Source organism: Pieris napi, chromosome 8 (genome assembly GCF_905475465.1).
Source record: "Pieris napi chromosome 8, ilPieNapi1.2, whole genome shotgun sequence".
NCBI lineage: Eukaryota > Metazoa > Arthropoda > Insecta > Lepidoptera > Pieridae > Pieris > Pieris napi.
Window position 1 is genome coordinate 1,074,911 of NC_062241.1, and position 20,955 is coordinate 1,095,865.

General features: G+C 33.6%; 2 protein-coding genes across 3 annotated transcripts in view; one reads left to right on the forward strand and one right to left on the reverse strand.

Annotated features, from left to right (window-relative positions):
* The window catches only part of LOC125051472 (ubiquitin-like protein 3), a 162,646-nt gene extending 160,069 nt beyond the window's left edge, over window positions 1-2,577 (reverse strand). Inside the window, exon 1 of the mRNA XM_047651769.1 lies at window positions 2,214-2,577. Within this exon, the coding sequence (XP_047507725.1) occupies window positions 2,214-2,243 (30 nt within the window). The 5' untranslated portion in view covers window positions 2,244-2,577. The remainder of the gene's footprint in view (window positions 1-2,213) is intronic.
* Window positions 2,578-3,169: 592 nt separating this feature from the next.
* Window positions 3,170-15,364, forward strand: LOC125052047 (cleavage and polyadenylation specificity factor subunit 6). Of its 2 annotated transcripts, XM_047652694.1 has the most exons (14): window positions 3,170-3,308; window positions 3,422-3,625; window positions 7,433-7,648; window positions 8,869-8,983; window positions 9,098-9,336; window positions 9,703-9,828; window positions 10,247-10,340; window positions 10,879-10,992; window positions 11,784-11,878; window positions 12,014-12,277; window positions 12,596-12,801; window positions 13,475-13,522; window positions 14,266-14,364; window positions 15,066-15,364. In XM_047652694.1, exons 1-14 carry the CDS (start codon window positions 3,243-3,245, stop codon window positions 15,247-15,249), a joined length of 2,070 nt encoding a protein of 689 aa, XP_047508650.1. In that variant the 5' UTR covers window positions 3,170-3,242; the 3' UTR covers window positions 15,250-15,364. The 2 variants fall into 2 exon arrangements, with proteins under 2 accessions (XP_047508650.1, XP_047508651.1); XM_047652695.1 differs by lacking the exon at window positions 13,475-13,522.
* Window positions 15,365-20,955: the final 5,591 nt, after the last annotated feature.

Here is a 20,955-nt window from a genome sequence, read left to right on the forward strand (position 1 = left end):
GTTTTGGACTATGTATTTCTACTATACATAGACATAGATTTTTTTTTTAATTTCAGACAACTATTAAAAATTAGGTACGTTAAACTAATATTTCGTATTCTCTTAAATTTGGTTCAAACTAATCATGATATATCTATACCTAATACCTACCTTTTCTAGTACAATATACTTAAATCCTACAATAACTTTCTAATAAATATGCATAATAAATAATGTAAAACTCCTTGACCCACAATATAACGTTATTAATTTTAATTACTTTAGCGAGAAAAACTAATAAACATGTTTTTAATGTGCGTTGCTAAATTACTTAATTTTATATTTTATATTTAAATTATGTAATAATAATTATAACTAAGTATTTGCTTACAAATAATCTTTAAATAAAAAAGTAACATAAGGTAAGACCTGGAGATTTTTTAATTCATTAAAATATATCCAGAAAGGTAATTCATATAATACATATATATCTGTAGCAGACAACATTCTTCTCTCGCTGAATTAAAAAAAAACGTATTAATTTTTTTTTAACTAGCCAGAATTTCTAAATATTTTCAACAACACAAGAAACAACGAAACAAATATTAATTTAATTTTAATAAATTAATTTACGTTCAAGTGAACCTAACAATAAAGCATAGCATATCAAAACGTTATTTTAATAATTACGTATTTAAAAAACCACATACCTATTCACAAATAACTTCCTACGTTTTTTTATCTGTAGCCAGTGGCATAGATAATCACTAATATTCAGAGTAAACTTTTAATTACTTTCGCGAGTTCCGACGCATTCTTAATCATCCGCTTCCTGAAGTAATTTGCAACCGCGGATTTCCTATGCGGGCGTAATTCAAATAATAGTGGGCTATATTTGATCGAAAAAAACTCTGGAATACTATAATATTCAATAATGCCTTTTTATTTATAATGAGGAACATCTAAAGAAGCTATATCTGGTCATTGAACACTTATTAAGTTATAGTAAGTGGGTATAATTATTATTTTTTATATTAAAAAACTCAAATACATAAAGATAAATTAAAAACTTTAACAAGATTCCAGCCAGAACAAATCATAACTTGGTCTTAACATTGTGTTTTAGACTCAAGCACTATATGAGCAGTTTTTACAATACCCATATCATCAGTAAATTTCAATTGTGTAAATTGTCTCAAATACATTAACATAAGTACATGATAAAACAAAGAATGATAACAAAACCTTTCTTTGTTAGTCATGTTTGAAGCAATAACTGTTTAAAGTTCCTGATTCTTATCAATGTAGGAAATGATTAAGATAATAGGGGTTCTTGTTCCTTCATTACAAAGAATTCTTTTAATTAAAAAATTTAATAAAGATATTGTTTTATCAAACATGTAATAATCCAATGTTCTATTGATGGCGGCCCACTATTTAAACACTTTCTCTTATATAGAAACCATTTTCACTTAAATGTGTAAAACTTGTGGCAACTATCATTAGCTCAAGTTGGTTAAATAAAATAGGGTATAAAAAGATATTCCTATAAATCTAAATGAATAATATTATAATAAAGTAAGTTTTAAACTGTCAATCAGATCTATATTGGATTTCAAAACTGCCTAGCTTGTGTTTAAGAAGCATAGTACTTACATGCCTCTGTATGATTTTCATTCCAGAAACAATACCCTATGCCTATTATTTAAGACAAACATTGATTTTAATATATAATTTTGTCTATTCTGTTAAAGAAAATGGATTTTTGAATAAGAAAAATTTGTTTACATCACTCTTAATATCAATCAGCAGTCTGCATTAGTATAAAGCTTAATCTAATATGACTAGTATAGCTCAAGAAGTCAAGACTGAGCTCATAAGTTTAGAAAATCCTATCAATAAACAATCTAATAGCTGATAAACATAAATAATTCAGACTTAAGAAAAATCTATATTAATCAATCTGGTTTTTTATATCGAAAATAATGCAAGTGTAGTGTTATGTCATTTGCAGTTTTAATATTTATATTAGAATTTAAATGTACATTGTAATAAATTCAAATTTTATTTGATATTTATTATACATTATACGATATTATTTATTATACAAATTTATTTATACCTACTCACATTATGGACCACAAGTTCAACTATCGACTATCTTCAGAGACAAGGGAAGTCATGAAAAAATAAACAAATTGACCTTTCAAAAAAAGCTTGCAAACAAAACATACCTTATCTCCTGGGATATTTTTTGACGACATGGTGTAACTCTTATTTTGATTAAATGATCCGATGTCGTCTGGACGATATATCCAGAGAAAGGAACTCAATGTTGCTGCGGCAGATCAGCATACGACACAAAACACTTCACTTTATCAATCACTCGGCCATCATCACTGATTGTAGGGTGCATTAGAGCCACATACACAATAAGCTAGCCATAATTTGGCTTCGAAATCAACACAATTGCCCATTGATATTCATCGGTACAGGTAATTTTTCAACACACAACACAAACACAGCGAAAGAAGCTGACTTGATTGAGCTTGACGGAAAATGGCGATTGGCGAGGGTTGTGTCTCCCCTCCTCCCCACTGACCCGCCTCTGCGCGCATGCTATATAATGTTTTTTATAATAGTTCCATTAAACCATTATAGAGGGCAGTATTGTGTTTAAGCGCCCTTTTTATTTATTTAACTTAAAAATAGATGGCGTAAAATCGATTAACATATGATGGCACAGATTTGTAGTTATTATTGTTGAAAATTTTGATCTATTTAAGTATTATAATTCCGTGATGCGTTTTATAATAATAGCTTCAACAACAAAAGCGAAGTAAAGTGTAAATTTTAAAGTTACTTTACGGTTTATTTAGTAAAGACTTGTAAAATTATATTGGTCATTATTAAGCTATAATAATAAATTTAAAATATTCTAAAATAAGAAAAAATATCAACTAGATTAATAGAAATTCAATCGATCGATTTAATAAAATAAGAATGGTTGTTAGATTTAAAAAAAACACTTTTTTATTATATTATGGCAATAGTTTTAACTTTATGCCAGTTTCAAGTAAAAGGTTGGAAAACTACACGTGAGAAAAACAAAAAAACACTTGGACCTTATCATTAACCTATTATTTTGAAATTGCAACACTATGTATATGAAACTTTTTAGTCTGTGCTGGGCGGGAGCCGGTGCCCGGTAGCATAGTCTACTGTCTAACATTGACATTTGACCAAATCAATCAATTCGCAAAATGGCGGATGGCGGCGTGGATATAGATTTATACGCTGATGATATTGAATCTGATTTTAATAGACAGGTATGTTTAAACGTTTATTTTATACTTTAATTTGAACTAATTAGAATATAAGTATAAAAGTTTCATCATGGTTGTACTAAAAAAATTCTGAATTTATGTGACGCCATTTCTAGGACGAGTTTGGAGGAGACAATGTAGATTTATACGACGATGTAATAGCTGCCCCGCCTTCGAAGCCAGAAGATGGAGATGGTCCACAGAATTCGGGGTCGCAACATCCTCCGGAAGAGACAAATGGAAATGCGCCGTATCACAACGCTCCAAGCCACGGGCATCATGGCCGCCGCTTTCAGCTTTACGTCGGCAACCTAACTTGGGTTCGTACTTGATTTTAACTCACTAGTTCTAATGTAAATATAGAATTTCACGTTGTGCTACCTATTTGATATTTGGGAGTGTCAATTCTAATGCATATTAAATAATTTGTTTCCTTAATTTCTTATTTAACTTAAGTTTATTGTTATCATGCCTAGTTAAGATGCAATTCACGACTAATAACTAAGATTCACGACTCAATATCTGTTTTAACAATAATGTCAGGACAGCTGCAGCCGGTATGCACACACAGCACAACATTTCATAGTCATCGAAGTTGTGGTCCTCATTCAAACAAATAACATTTAAATAACTTCCTATAGTTCATAATACAAAATAAAAGAATTTAAATGTAATCTTGTGTCTGTGTGTGCTTGTTACATCATTTTTATTATGGCAAAAAACGTTTTGAGAAAAAAGTTATGTATATTTTACATAGAAGTAGGAAGCATGGCAATTTGGCAATCCCAAAATCAAAGAACCAAATGAAAACTTGAAATATTAAACAAAACACTTATCCTAACTGGTAACAAACATTTGCTTCATTTTAGCTTTAAGTCTACAATTGTAAAAACTATAGGGTATTAGAAAAAAAATTGTTTTTTTGTATGATATATATTATATAATATACCAAATGATATAGGGTAAGCCTATAATGTCATCTAATTTCATTATGTATTCAATCCGCTATATTAACTTTTACATAATATAAATCTATCAAAAGTAATCACTGTACCGGAAATATGTAGGAATATATTGTTAAAGGTATAACTTGACACATTGGTCTTAATTTATTAAGGCCTTCAGAACTGAAAAAGATTCTTAAAAGCTAAAATCTGAAACTTTGTATGACTCCAAATTTATGCTGCTGTTATAGCTGTATTCTACCATGTAATATTCACTTTCAATATATTAAGATCGGTATTTGTTGGCTTACCAGTGTTAAGTTTTCATTTGGTTAGTTATGTGTGTTTTAAGTGTGAAACGCACACTTATGCACATTATTGTTTAGTTTTTTAAATTATGACATAAGATTTAGAATTGATATAGCATTATATAATCTTAAGTTACGTAAAGTTAATTTTAATTTGTGTGGTAATATTGTGTCTAAGTGTGATTTTGGTAAGTGAATATATGTAGTCTTCTTTTGAGGGTACATTGTTAAAGTGATATGATGACATCGCTCCTCAAAGCTTAAAAATTTAATTGAATTTCACCCTTAATTTGTTTATGGTAACCAATGTCTAAAAACTGGTTGCGATTGTATATTGAGTCTTAGCTTGTCATTTTATCACAAAATAAAATTAGTAAAGGTTATAACAATAAAGCTTTTGAATATAGTGCTGTATCAATTCTAAAATGAAGCAATCATGAACCAAGTCCATATAGATATGTATGGTATGGTTTCCAAGCCTAACGGCTTTTACCTTATAAAATATTTTATTAAATTTATTATATTGTGGTACTTATATATTGTTAAAAATTTTAGTGACATGATTTATAAAATATTATGGCCTTGCTTCTTTTTAAATATTTGTTTTTATACATATATAACCTCGTTATATACTGTGATAAAAAATGTGTACACGGCCAATAAATGGCCATGGTATACTGTGATAATATAATATATGCTGAGATTATATCTCATAATATACTGTATGTGGAAATTGATTCCACCTAACTTTATATCTCATAATATTAATAAATGGTTTTATATTATGTGATAAATCTGCAATACATTATACTATTAAATATAGGGCGAGGTTTTTCGCAATGCGCTATTTTTACTCAATTGCTTCACCTTCCACTCTTGATCAAATGTGACTTGAAACATTGTCGAGGGTGATTTGTTACACACATTGAATTTTTATTGCTACTTGTTAATGTGAAGTTTTACTTTGGCCCATTTTGCAAAATTCTAAAGAGATATTTATGGATTTCATTTTAGGAAGTGGTTAGTGAAAATTAGATTTAGAAAACATAGAATAGAATCTAGGTCTTTCATATATCTTCTGAATGTAAATATTATATTTTACAAATTTTGAAACTTAAGATTTATATTTCTTAAAGAAATAAGTATTGTTGGGTTATTATAATTCTCATATTTATTATTTTGCTTTATTGTAGTTATGTATTTTTGTGATAAATATCTCTTTATCTTAAGTTTGTGTAACTTAATATATTGGTATTATTTGCATGTATAGTCCAAAAATGGATTATTTTTGCGCAATGGTCTTTTGTTTTTTGGATTGTTTTTATGAGTTTTATGGCTATCTCACTCTTGCAAAGGATTGATGACTTTGTATGAGTGGTATGCCATGAAACATAAAAACGTATTTATGGTCCATATTAAAACCTTTGTATTTCATGACCAACAAACATTTTCGAATAACAATGATGAATGTATGGACTATAATTAAGGTTTGAATGAAGAAGAATGTCTGAGAAGAATGAATAGTATATTTATTTTATGTAAAACATTTCCACATCTATACTGTCTCATACTGCAAACATCTTGGTTATGTTTTGATTACTTTGGTCTGTACACTGATTTTAGTGGTAATCAGAATCTGAATAGATTTTATAAAAATACTAAACATTTTAAACTTGTCTTTGTTTAGTTGTCTTTCTTGTCAATGTTTAATGTTAACATTACTTATTTTTGTGTTACTTGAATGACAATGTTTACCTTTACATATAAATTAAAAAAAAAAAAAATTTTTTATAAATATAACAGGTGTGAGACTTTGTAAGTACATAATTTGTACTATGAGGGGGAATACTAAATAATTTACGTTATTTGTTATTATTTTAATACCAAATAAGTTTCCATTTGTCAAGACGTGTAACTAATCGAAAAATGTTGTATTTAAAAATTTATTTTACGTATTTAACATGCCGCTTTCATGTTATAAATTTTTATATAAGTGGAAACGAAACTTTCGTTTTAGATAATCATTTTACATCGGGTCTTCAAGATAAGATTTCGATTTGTTCTTGGGCGTATTGCTTTTTTATTGAAGCTTACAAAACATGTATTAAACTTCGAGATAAATATATTAAATAGTATAGTTCAAATACGGTCAGCAGAGCAGCATCTATCTTTAAAAAGTGTTGGTTTCAATATTGGCGATTATCTATAATTCTATAAATTATTAATAGATGTAAATATAGACGTGAAGAATATACAGTTATTATAGTTCAAATCATTTTAATTTTCTGATAAAAATTTGTCCTAATATAATTAATTTGTCATTTATATATTTGTAATAATGTTTTATTTTTTCGACAATTATAATTATTATTGATTTGGAAAAATATTGAAAAAAATGTTATACATCGGGCTAATTAATGTTAACGTAAAGTTCACACCATCCTTCAAAATGTCGTGAAGGATTTCGATGCTCTGAGAAAAATATACTGTGATAAAAGCAATAAATAATAACAGCAAATAAAACTGTTTCTTTTCTCCTGAAGCCTCCTATCAAACCAAACTTAGCATACATATTATAATTTGAGAGAATGATAGAGTGAATGTATATGACAGGTATTATGTAGGGAAAACCAGTTAACACTCAGATATCAGCTTTCGATACATGGTTAGGTTACTACCTTTTCCAGAATCGGAAAGTCTCAAATGAGGTATGTTACAACCGCGCTTAATATACTGCTAGTTCTTGTATCCAATTTACGATTTTCATTACTTAACCAATAGTTCTGAGCTATTCGTAAGTTGGGCATGGGAACCGGCAAATTGTAACAATTTAAAACGCGATGCATGACATGAGTTTTTGCTAAACATTTTCCAGTGGGCTACTGATCAAGATATAGCTAATGCCATCGCAGACGTTGGCGTAACAGATTTTCAAGACGTGAAATTCTTCGAGAACAGGGCCAATGGACAGTCGAAGGGTTTCTGCGTTATATCTTTGGGTTCTGACCAGTCCATCCGGATGGTCATGGACCGTTTGACCAAGAAGGAGATACACGGACAACATCCCGTTGTTACGCTGCCCACAAAACAGGTACATGAGAGATCACAAATATAAAAGTAATCATCCGAAAGCTATTATGGTTTATGTATTTTATACTTCGATTTCGATAAGAGGAAAAGCTTTTACATGGACGGTATTAAAATTTACTGTGGCTCGGTGACAATTAGTATCACTACATATAATTAATTGACAATAACTTATTGAAGTAAAGGGGTGAATTTATTTCTAGTAAAGCTTTTTCTAAAAAAATTAGGTATTCTCAATTCTGGAAATGCTAATCACCCGAACCAGTTGATAGTTTACGTCGAAGGCTGTTTATGTTGCGCTACACCTTCCACGAAACGAAAGCGAACCCCGCGTCGCTAGTGAGAAGGGCGATTATCATAACAACCTCGAGGAACCAAAAATTTTTAAACGCTTATGCCTTTACTTATAAATTTTTATCAGTATAGAATTTAGAAAGCTCAAGCTAAAAACTCACAGTTAAATAATTTAATTCAATTCCAAGAAATTTTAATATCGCTTCAATCACCTAAATATCATCTTAAATATCTTATCTCAAATATCACTTCAAATTCTTAGGTCCTTCTAACTATATGTTACGCTCTTCTAATAGATGTTTATTGGAAATTCCATCTCACACTTCATCCTTCTTAGGAAATTCATTCACGATCTCCGCCATTAAGTTGTGGAATACGCTGCCCGACTCCGTACGATTGGCTACCTCTCTTTCATCTTTTAAAACTCTTCTGTATAATCATTTCTTAACCTTATCCTATCCTGATCAATCGTGACTTGTATAAATCTTATGTTTCCTTTTACATCACTATTTGCTGTCCATGTATTTGTAAGATTAGCTTTTAAGTTTTTAGTCTGTTGTTAATATTTTTTTTTTTATTACTTTAGATTAAGGTACTATATAACATATATAACATTTGTTTCTGCACTTCTCGCATGCATCATGTTTCTTTTTTTTTAGTTTTTCTCTTTAACTAGGGTTGCCTGGAAGAGATCGCTTATTAGCGATAAGGCCGCCCGTTGCATCCCTTATAATTTTTTTGTATTGTATTTCATTCTTTGTTTTTTGCAACGAAGTGTAAATAAAAAATAAATAAATAAATACGTTATTTTCACGATATTACCTAAATATGTCCTGTTCTAACAACGACTGACCTGCATTGTCTAACGCCATCACACTAACTGCTTTGAAGAGCAGGACGCATAAGAATACCAAATAATCGACTTTTCAGGCACTTAACCAATTTGAGAGTCAATCCAAGACGAGGTCGACGCCACCAGGTCCAAATCCTGGAATGAGAGGACCACCTGGACATCCTGGTGGTCCACCGGGACCTCACCCAGGAGGTAATTTTAAATAGATTAATTTCCATTCGAATTTTTATGTCCTATTTTGTTCTATCGCAATTTTGTTTTAAAAATACAAAATTATTTTTATGAAAAATGTTAATTCTCCGATAGAGTTCTATGGTGGCGGACCCAACGGTCCGGGGCCGAACGGGCCCCGAATGATGATGCCAGGACCGGGAGGCCCTCATCACCAAATGCGTGGACCACCGCCCGGACCTCACGGGCCTCATGGCCCTCCACACCACATGCCACAACACCAGGGGCCCCCGCCTCATCATATGCCGCCGCATCAGGGACCCCCGCCGCATCAAGGGCCCCCACAGCATAGACCGCCCATGCCATATAACGATGTACGTATTGTATTTCTACTTATTGGATAAATCCCATCATTACACAATGAAATCAATTCAATTCTTAATAGTCATGCTCTGTTTTACTATGTATGTGGTATTCACGCTGAAAACCTGATTTTCACGACTTTCATTATACGAGCATATAGCATAGCATACGGTCTTAAAAAATATTGTTGCATCGCTGAAGATTAAATGTACATCCTCAAAGTTAAGAATCGCACAAGATTACCTTAAAACTTTAATATTTATTGAAAAATTGAAGATAGCAGCTACAATCAATTGCATTACTTAAAAATAATTCCTTCTTTGGCTGTTGTATTGTGTTGATATAAGTTATATATATTATAATATATTTAAAATTAGATGCAGCGTCAAGGTGGTCGCGGAGGTGAATGGGGTGCTAGAGGGCCCCACATGCAGCCTGCCCCGGGGCCTCAGTACGGCCCACCGCAGCATCAGATGCCACATCAGATGCCCCCACCCCATGCTGTAAGTTTATTTCCACGTTCCTATTAGGCTTTATTCATGATTCCTCCGCAGTTTTTCTGTAACTTCTAATAGCGATAGGGATCTCTTTGTAGGAGAGACATTGAGAGAAATACCAAACTTAACATTGAAATCAGGAGAAGTTACAGACTACTGGTACTGAAGGGCATTTTTTAGTTGTTAAATAAAATAACCGTAAATAAGTTGTGTGTGTGTGTATATAAGAGTTTAAGTTATAAACGCTAAAGATTATTTGATTATTTAATTCAATCAAAAAATTGTTTAAAATCAATGTAAACATTTAATAATAAATAAATGTAAGTGATTTTAATATGATAAAGTTCCAATTGACTGAATGTTTTACTAGAGATGAGGACGCAGTTGACCCATAATTGATTCTAGCATTATTCTTTTCTTGCAGCCCCCAGGTCAAGGCTTGCCTCCGCCCCATCACCAGCTGCCTCCTCACCAGCAAGGACCTCCAAGGGGACCTGCCCCCTTACCTCAGCATCCTGGTTAGTATTTTACATATGAAACAACTATCTTATGATAAAAAAGAGTGCGTGTACTTAATATGTACGCGCGTAAGAAGTTATACTTCTTTGGCATTATTAAAAATAGTTTTTGATTGAATGCAAATAATTAATTACAATTAAATAATCAAAGACTGGAAATGGAGTCATTATAGTCAATAAAGTTGAGTTTACATTTGAACAATTTAATAAATAAATATTATTATTCTTATTATGTTGTTTTTGAATTATGTCCAATGCCGTAGCATCTTCCGTGGGCAACTTCATTCTGTTAATTTTGTGTAATGGTGCGCGCGCATCGTAAAATTTCACTCTCATCAATTTTTCATAACGCGCCTAAAGAAGTATAACTTCAATAAACTTAAAAAATATCGCATACTTGAAATATTACGTTAAAGTTACGTTTTTACAGGGAAAATCGTTAAGATCTGTATATATCAGTGATTAGTGGAGAAATTTGGATGGGCTCTTTCCTATGTAGGGTGAACTGAAATTGATGCCATACATATGTTTTTTCCAGGTGTAGTGGGCGTAGGCGGTCCCGCTCCACACGTGAATCCGGCATTCTTCAACCAGCAGCCGCCAGTGCAGACAGCACCGCCTGTTCAACCGGGACCCCAGCCTGGACTGCCTGGTAAATTAACGAAATGTTTTAAAAAATGTTAACTGATGATTTACATCTTGGTTAAGGGAGGAATTTGTGACATAGTACTGTCCGTAGTTATTTTTCTCTCTTTAGTTTCTTGACACACATTCAAATAAAACCTTTGCAATGGAAATCAACAGTAATTCATTAGATATGTCGCAGTAAAGTAGTTAAATCAGAGTGTTAATTGAATCTCTAGATAGTTAATTAAAGATCGATATTCAATCAAGTCGCTAAAGTTCCGTCAGAAAAGTGACTGAACGAAACGTTTAAAGTTTTTTTACCGTTCCTAGACAACAAGACGCATTTCAACTTTGGTAGGGTGACCAAGATATTTGATTGGAAAAAAATAATATTTTCCTATATATATTGTCTGTCGTATATATTTTCCTAAATAATATTTGATTATTTAGGAAAATGAATAGCCAATAAAAATATTTTTATTTTTGTTCTATGTTTCTTTAATTTAAAAAACAAAAACCTGCTCTGCTGCAGATAACTCTCTGATTTAACTACTTTACTGCGACTGATACATAACATGGTTGTCACAACGTACATATTTTGAAAAGCTGCCATATTAACACCATCTATTCGCTCGAATTTAGTATGTGCTATGTTCCGGTGGCTTTTATAAAAATTACGATTGTCTCATTGTTTTATATGAGGGTCAAACAAGTCTTATTTCAATATAAAAAGATCTGTTTCAAAGATTTGAAATGTTATTGTTGACTTTATGTTTGGCCTATTCAAAAATGGTAATCAAATTTTGCTTTCTCCAGGTCCAGCTCCTTACGGACACCCGGCACACGCTGCCCCTCCACCCACTCAGGGCCCGCCTCCAGGAGCTAGAGCACCCTATGGAAGACCACCTCAGGTACCAAAAATTCAATTTAAATGAAGCCTCTTCTAAATCTCCTAGTTCACAAATTTAAATTTATCTAATTGTATATAAAAGATAATATTGTGTCATTGTATTATTCTATTATTAAGAAATATTTTTTTTTTCCAGGTGTACCCCCCAGGCCCCGAGGCCCGTCCGGGGCACCCCGCTACCCTAAATCCCCACGCGCCCCATGCGGCCCCCCACCCCGCGCCTCATCCGCACCCTCCGCATCCCGTCATCAGCGAAGCCGAGTTCGAGGAGGTCATGAGCAGGAACCGGACGGTGTCGTCTAGTGCGATCGCGCGTGCGGTCAGCGACGCCGCCGCCGGAGAATACGCGTCCGCCATAGAGACGCTCGTTACTGCTATCTCGCTCATCAAGCAGAGTAAGGTAAGAGATGGGTATATTAGTGAAGGTTAATATTTCTATCATAACATATTATCATTTAATTGCTTCTTTATAAATAAGGGGGATAAAAAATTAAAGAAAAAGGATTATTTGCCGTTTTTACTAAAATGCAGAGCATGGATTTGTCTCATTAAAGACATTATTATTTAAAAAAATATAGGTGAAAAACTATATAAATATAGATGAACACATCAAAAACTAAAGCAGACTAATTTCTTAATTAATTTAATTTAAATAGTTGAATTACCTATTAATTAAAATGTCTCTCTCTTAACCTCTGCAATACGCTTAATTTAACAGGTAGCCCACGACGACCGTTGCAAGATCCTAATATCATCTCTCCAAGATACCCTTCACGGTGTCGAAACAAAGTCCTACGGAGGGGAAAGACGTCGTTCCAGGTCTCGGGAACGAGATGCGAGGGCTCATCACCGCGCTCCCAGGAGACGGGAGAGGTCTGCCAGCCGATACCGGGACCGGTCCAGGGACAGAGAAGACAGGGATCGGTAAGTGATACTTGTTTGGCGACAGGTGTGGTTGTAGGTTCAGGATTGAAAAAAACGCGCGGCTGGTGTGGTTGTAGGTTTAGGATTGAAAAAAAAAACAATTATAGCAATCAATAAAAATTATGGAAAGACTAGCTGTAGCTGACTCGGCAAACATTTGTTTTGCTATGTATATTATTTCTAGGAAATATTATTTTAGTTCAATAAAAATAACTATCTACAGTAATAAAAAATAAGGTTTGATCGTAGAGAGGTGGAAATTATCGGTTGTATCTATTTTTGTATGCTGTATCATAAAAAAATAAAAACAAAAAAAAAATAGATAGAAAGAATAAAAAATCATTTTTTGGAGTGGACACCCCTTATCACTTAGAGGGTTGAAAGATAAATAATAGCCGATTCTCATTCTTAAGGCCGATTTACATTATCTTAGTGTTTAGGAGAGTGCTTTAGTACAACTTGAAAGGCAAGTTCTTTAGCGTAGCGTTTACTAAAGCAAGTAGCGTTTACATGTTTCAACTAAAGTACTATCCTAAAGCACTCTCCTAAACACTAATGATAATGTAAATCGGCCTTTATCCCGAAGATGATGGTAAGAAATTAAAAATGGCGAATTTAGACAAGTGAAAAACGAAGTTACAAAGGATTGTTCTCAAAGCAATGCTTGTTTCAGGTATAGTGAAAGGTCGAGGGACCGCGACCGTGAACGCGATCGTGACGCGTAAGTGTCTACTTTCGATCATCATACAACTTGCAAAGATTAATTATCGTTATTTAATTTAATTTAATTATTGGAACATCATTAAAAGTTGTTTTGACACTCAAAAATAGCTTTAAATTTATTTATAAACGGGGAAATCAATAACTAGATTTTTTTACTGTTACGTCTAATAGTAGATTGTAGATTGCATTAATTTATATATTTTTCTGTTCATTTTAGTTGCAATTTATATTATTTCAGAAGGTTTACAATACAATCCTTCCTAGTCTTCCTTTAATTATATTATGTATTCCCTACATTTTGTTTGTAGTTTATTCTTGCCTTAACTACAAATTAAGAGTTGTATTGTTGATTGAAAGTACATACCTGAAATGTTGGACACTTAACGAAATATTTGATTTGAGTTCAATCCTATATCTGTGCTTCACATTTACTTGTCATTATATTGTGTGTACCTTGTGTGACTTTTCTGTCCCAAATTGTATTTCAATTGTATGAACATCTCTTACCTCTTTTCTCAGAAATTATAATTTTTCATATTATAATTCAACTCCGCCATAAAAAGTTGTTAATGATAATATTTAAATGACAGAATAATTTTATAAAATCTTATTCTACTTGTATATTGTACGGTAATTATCTACCACAATAGGCTAATAATTCTGATGATATTAGCAAAACTTTCTGGTATATGTGTAAATAAGTATTGTATTTATATTTTTAAGAATATATTTTAATTGCAGGTATTATCGCGATTACCGTGAACGTGAGCGGGACAGGTCCAGGTCGAGGGAGAGAGAACGTGCCGACCATTACAATAGAGGCCACAGTCGAGAAGAGAGGTTCATAGATATATTTCATCCTTTTTCCTTCTCGAAGTTCTGTTGAATTTTTAGCTTACCAAATTAATTAAGCTAGTCTGTGGAATGTTCAGATAAATGAAAGATCTTCGTTGGAAGTGTCATCTGAACTGACTAATAAACACAGCTGTGTTACATCACTGAACTGTTAGTTCAAAAACTATATTTAAAAATATTTGTTGGTTCAAAAAATATTTTATTAATATTTTAGTACTTTTCAAAAATGACTTTTGTAATTAGACTAATGAATAAACTATTAAATTAAATTTAGGATCTCTATGATATATTGTTGTTAACTAGGAGCACTATTGTACATTTTAAATAATTATTTGTATATAATAAATAACTGCACTTCCCTAAATTCATAGATCATAGAAGTAGTATTTAATCATAGTCATATGAGGATGTGATGTGAGTCTAGACTTCCTCAATATCTATCCGGAAGCTCTCACAACGAAATATTTTTTTCGTATTGCAACATCAATCTATCAAAATATGATTTTCAATCGATAAGGAGTTGATAATGTTATATTGGTGAAATAATTTTTGTAACCGGTTCCTTCCGCCTACGTCTACGCAGCAGGCTATTTTTAATAATTTGGTTTCAATTCCGTTTGCTAAGTTTCGCGTAAAGTATCTGAAACTTATTTATGTATTTTTAATATTTATTCTCCATATTACAGGCCACGTAAATCCCCAGTGGAAGCGGTAGCGGAACCGGGAGCGGGCGATGCGAGCGGAAAGAGCCGTTCAGCTGCCGCGCCCTACTACGACGAGAGGTACCGAGAGAGGCGTGACCGTGACCCGCCGCCGGCTGACCGTGATCGTGACCGCGAACGCGAACACAGGCGGGATGCCAGGCATTAGGGCTATGATGCTAAGTCACAAGAGCCTTGCACTATACGGACTGTACCATATACGTACGTAAACTTAGCGTATACGTTGCGTATACGTGAATTTGCGGACGTACAGTAATTTAAAAAGAAATAATTCAGAAAGCATAACTGGTTTGTTAAGCATATGTTCATAAACATGTATTTGATTTGTAAAGTTTAAGGAATATTGTAGTCTGAATTGCACATCGATTATTTAGAACTTAACTCTCTTATTCATTAAAAAATGCGTCTAATATTCTCTATCTCTTCTCATTACAGCATAAACAGAATTTGATAGAATTTCTTTTTTTTTTATTCGTCGGACCCTACATAGCCTTACAGGCACGCGTGCGATCTGTGCTCTAGCAACATGTAGGATGGCCCATTCCGGTATACCCTCATGCCGGTCTCGAGCTCCAGATCACACCTGGGTCTTTAGAAAGTCGGGTAGTCAACTAAATTATGATAATGGTAAATGATCCACCGTTTGGTGGGTTCCTTCACAATCAAAGACTTAAGGTTTTGTGAATAAGGGAGTTTAAATTATTGGTTAGTTTTATTTATTCCGGTTCGAATTATTTATATTTCCAAATATGTTCATGAACAAATTGACACTAAAAGATATTGTATATCTCCTTTTTTTTATATGTATCAACATTCCATTACTTATGTTGGTACTATTCAATGATTTCTATGACTACACTTTCTTAGTGTAAGAATTTTCTGTTATAGATTACATCCTGTTTAGACACATTAAGTTCTAAGATAGTTAAGGTTTAGTATAGATATTGTTCTGTACCAATAATTTACTGATTAAATTGATATAATTTATGTGTTTTTATTTACTTAATGGGGCCATTCTGTGGTTAGACTGTTCGAGGATTCACATTTGGTTTGGAGAAATAGTACACCGTCCTCTATAACCCGATATGGCAACTTGGCCTTATATTCCATGTTTCACCATTTTTAGGTGAGAACGAGTCACTTGTAGATATAAATATAAACGGCCGGGATTTGAACGTAGGACCTCGAGTCGAGTCGCACGCTAAAACGACTAGGCGAACATTGCACATAATTCAATGATAGAAATTAGTGGCGTTAAACCTTTTTTGGTCTGGGCCTCAGATTTCTGTAACTATTTCATGATTATATTGATCAGCCTCCTGTGCTTGATACACGCTGTCGACTTTGTCGACACATTTCTTCTGAGATTGCAATTCGAATTCGCGCGTCTGCGCGTGATCAACGCTTATCGTTGCGCTCATTCTCGCGAATCCACGCGCCCACTACTGAACCTACTCGTTATTAGTCTGAAGTTGGCCCGCGTCAGAGTTGATCGGGATGGATTCAGACGAAAAATTAATTTACCTGGTGCAAAAATATGAATGCCTATTTAATCCAAAAGCCAAAAATTTACTTGCAAGTGATTCAATAGCACTACTGTTCTGAGCATGAACAGTAGTGCTATTGAATCTACACTTTACTTTACTTTACTACAGGTAAAAGAGTGCGCCTTCGCTTTAGTTGTAAATCGATCCTAAGCCACTAGGCCAACACTGCTTACAAATCTATATATATATAAAAATGAAACCCGTTTTCCGTTGTCACGACATAACATGAAAACGGCTTGACCGATTTGTCTGATTTTTTTAATAATATTCCTTGAAGTACGAGGATGGTTCTTACGGAGAGAAAAATTAAAAAAAAAAGAGTGAAAAAGTCTAAAAACAACTTTTCTATATTCCCAAACAAAATATTCGTAATAATACTTAAAAGTCAATTTGAACTTTAATACCATATCATAGAGTTCAAGTGTTAGTGGAGGGGTTCCGGGAAGGTAAATTTTTATTTTTGACATAATGCATTGTTATCTAATCAACTTTCTTTTTTTATCTTACTAGCTAGACCGGTGTCCCGAATAGCAGAATAAGTATTTAAAAAAAAATAAAGAATAGACTGTTAGGCGGTACGATGTTCGCCAGGCCAGCTAGTCATTATATAAAATTAATCGGACAAGGCAATAAATGTGTGTGTTACGGATATCAGAAAAAACACTTTTAACGGATTTGAAGTTATGTTTTATTATAAATTTTAAATTATGTAAAATAATTTTAAATTTATAATAATAAACTGACGTTTCGCGTGCTTTACAGCGAGCGTGGTCACGGTGACTGAAGACTTCAAATCCGTTAAAAAAGTGTTTTTCTATGTCTAAAAGTTATTTCAATAAAAGACAATACTACGGATATCATGTTTACCATTTTATTTGACTTACAAATATATAAACAAAATTAAACGATCTCCGACATTGGACAGAAAAACTAAAAAACCGATAAATATTTTTCGAATCTTAATTAAACATTTTGGGGCCTTGAAGAAATATCGTGTTTACAAAGTTTGGTTTGTTGCAAATTGTCGACCCTTCACCTTTGCTCAAAGGGATCGGATTAAAAAAGTTAATTGCGTAGTATTTGCAATTCGTAACTGAGTTTAGGAAAGAAAGTTCCTTCCCACGCTTTTATGAATTCCTAAAATTTTGCGGACGTTTTACATAATCCGCTTTTGTACCGTTGATAAAACAGTAGGCACCTCTGGTAATTACGCAAATTATAAGTCTTATAAATCTGGCACTATAAGAAATTGCCTGTATGGTCACTAGACAACTAGGTGCGCCCCATAGTAGTATCACAGTTATGAAATAGACAGCGTTATTAGCACGTGAAAGGGCTTAAAGGTCGATTCACACATATCAGTGAGCCCACAGTTCCGGCACAGTACCGCATCAGTGATAATTATTCTTTCAAACATTCTCTATGGATGTATTCACACTTGTCAGTGTCAGTGTCGTCTCAGTACCGTCAGTGTCAGTGCCGGCACCTGCCATCACGGACGTGATCGGTGACAACGATATTTTATCACGGATCACTGACGCCGCTGCATCGAAAACAAAATATATTAATATTCAAAATACTTTCTTTCGTCTTTAATTAATTCTTTGTATAATGTCACGAATTCTCCTTCTGATTCTCTTAACTTCCATGCTTCATGTACCCATTTTCTTTTTTTTCCTCGATTCTCTTCTTCTTCTTCGTCTAAAGCAATGGCTATCATAGCTAATTCTGTGTTATTGAAGAGTGCCATCAAAACAATCGACGTCAACGCTAGTCTGAAGGGAACGTCGTGCACGAAGACCCGCAGAGATCTGCACTGATATGTGTGAATTGAAGCACTGACGCACCACTGTAGCACGGATACGGAACTGTAACGGTACTGTGCCGGAACTGTGGGTTCACTGATATGTGTGAATCGACCTTTAATTGCAAAAAAAATACTGCGTGCGTACAAAGTACACATGTCAGAAGTGAAACTTGTATATTAATTATTACCATATTCGCACCATGGCACTCAGTGCGTGATGCGAGGTTCGCTCTATCTCACTCTCTCTCTCTCGATCTTTCTCACTTGCTTGCTCCCTACTCTCTTCTCACTCTCTCTCAATCGCTCTCTCCCTTTTCTTCGACAAAAACTCTGCACATCTTAAAATGTGCAGAGTTTTCAAAAAATTTACCCTCATGCACCTAAAGAAGTTTCACTTCAAAAATATTAAATTATAACCCTATAAACATTAATTTTGCTTTGATTGATTCGGTCTGGACGTAGCATGATTTCATTTTCACACATTCCAGATGAAATGTCATGAATCAAATCTTGGTGTTAAGTATATACCTATAATCAAATAGATGTTACCAATAGGTACCTACTAATTCATTCATAAGGCTTTCAACATTTTCTATTCATTGAAATAACGACTAGTGACATTTTTAATTTCCTGTCTGTCCAGTGTAGACGTGAAAAGCGTCGCTTACTTGTATTTGTGACGTGTTTCCGTCTCATGTCAATTAGCAGAAGCTATTTTCAGTCATTACTGTCGTATCACCTACTGGGTTTTGATATTAGATACGAGCTCTGTGTACTGAAAAACTACTAGCCAGTTACTAGTCTACGCTAAAGTATTGATTTTACGAATTTAATATTACGTAGGCCGTATTTTCTAATAAAGCCGCGGGATCTTATAATAGGTACTTTCCAATATATATCAATGAATTTTCACAGTTGCTGAAAAATGTTGTAGATCTTATTGTATAAGTGAAGAACAGTGTTGGCCTAGTGACTTCAGCGTGCGACTCTCATCTCTGAGGTCGTAGGTTCGACCAATGGACTTTCTTGGGATGTGCGCATTTAACATTCGTTCTGTTATACCCTTAATATGTAGGAGTAATGGCTAACCTCTTGATTATCTAATATGCTAAGTAATCAAGAGGAAAGCATATAAGCATAGCGAGCGGGAGCAGGGTCAGTTCTCATTCGGTATCCATTAAGGTTACACCTCTGTATTCTATTACTATTTCCAAATAAAATCATTTAGTTTTTAAAAAGAGATTTTTAAGTACCCGTATAACATTAAATGGTGGCAGCGGTGGGATACGAAAATCCCCTACCCGAATACGACTCCGAAGTTCCGTATATAATTATCTCGTGTGTGTTTCAAGTGGTAATTAAACAATAGTTCTATTTGGCCTGTTAAGTGAGTGTAGTAAAGTGTTACAAGTTATATATCTCCAGTGAAGTTATGCTCTTCAAGGTTACTGCAATCATCGTTGCGCTGTAAGTCCCAAACACTTATCAGAGCTCAGAGTTAGGTAGTCTAAGAGACAGTGTATTCTTTTCATTTGTGACTCGTTCATTTTCTATATCTTATTTTGTGTAAAAAATATATGTCTAAAAACTTAAAAACCGAAGACAGTAGTTCCAGCAAAATGTCAGAAATCGACTTAAACATATTACTCAAGTTCATTACTACATTCGATGGGTCACGAGAAAAGTTAGGCCCATTCTTAGCAAATTGTCAAAATGCGATGAGTATGGCCACACCATCGCAAACCGATGTCCTTTTAAAATATATTCTGAGTAGGCTAGAAGGAAAGGCAGAATCAGCGTGTTCAATTAGAGATTTTAATAAATGGCCTCAACTTGAGGATTTCTTAAAGGCCCAGTTCGGCGATAAGAAACATTATGCATATCTTTTGGCAGACTTACAAGACTGTAAACAGTCCACGAATGAAACTATCAGCCAATACTCCCTGAAGGTAGAGTCATGCCTTTCAAAACTATTGGCTGAAATAAACATATCAATACCCACGAAAAAAAAGGATGAACTCGTAGGTCGCGTAGCAGCAATGCAAGATTTAGCATTAAACATTTTCACAACCGGCCTTCAGCCACAACTCTCCACAATAGTGAGATGCAAGGACCCATCAACGCTTTCGGAAGCAATTGCTTTCGCGATAGCAGAAGAAAAGATATTGGGTATGACAAATAAAAAACATAACAACATACCACGTCCTAATTCAACACCTAATCGTTTCTCGAGACCAAACTTTTCCTCAAATAATACTGCAAATGTGATAACTTGTAGATATTGCAAAAACATGGGTCATAGTATAGAAAATTGCCGTAAAAGACAATATAATAACAGCCGAAACCCTAATCGTAATCCTAACTCTAATCAAAATCGCAATCAAAACTTTACTCAGAATCGCGCACAACATATTGACACACATTTTAATTACCAGGATAATAGTGACGAATATACCTCCCAAGGTAATTTAAACTAAATCGGTTTCCCGAATGGTATCGC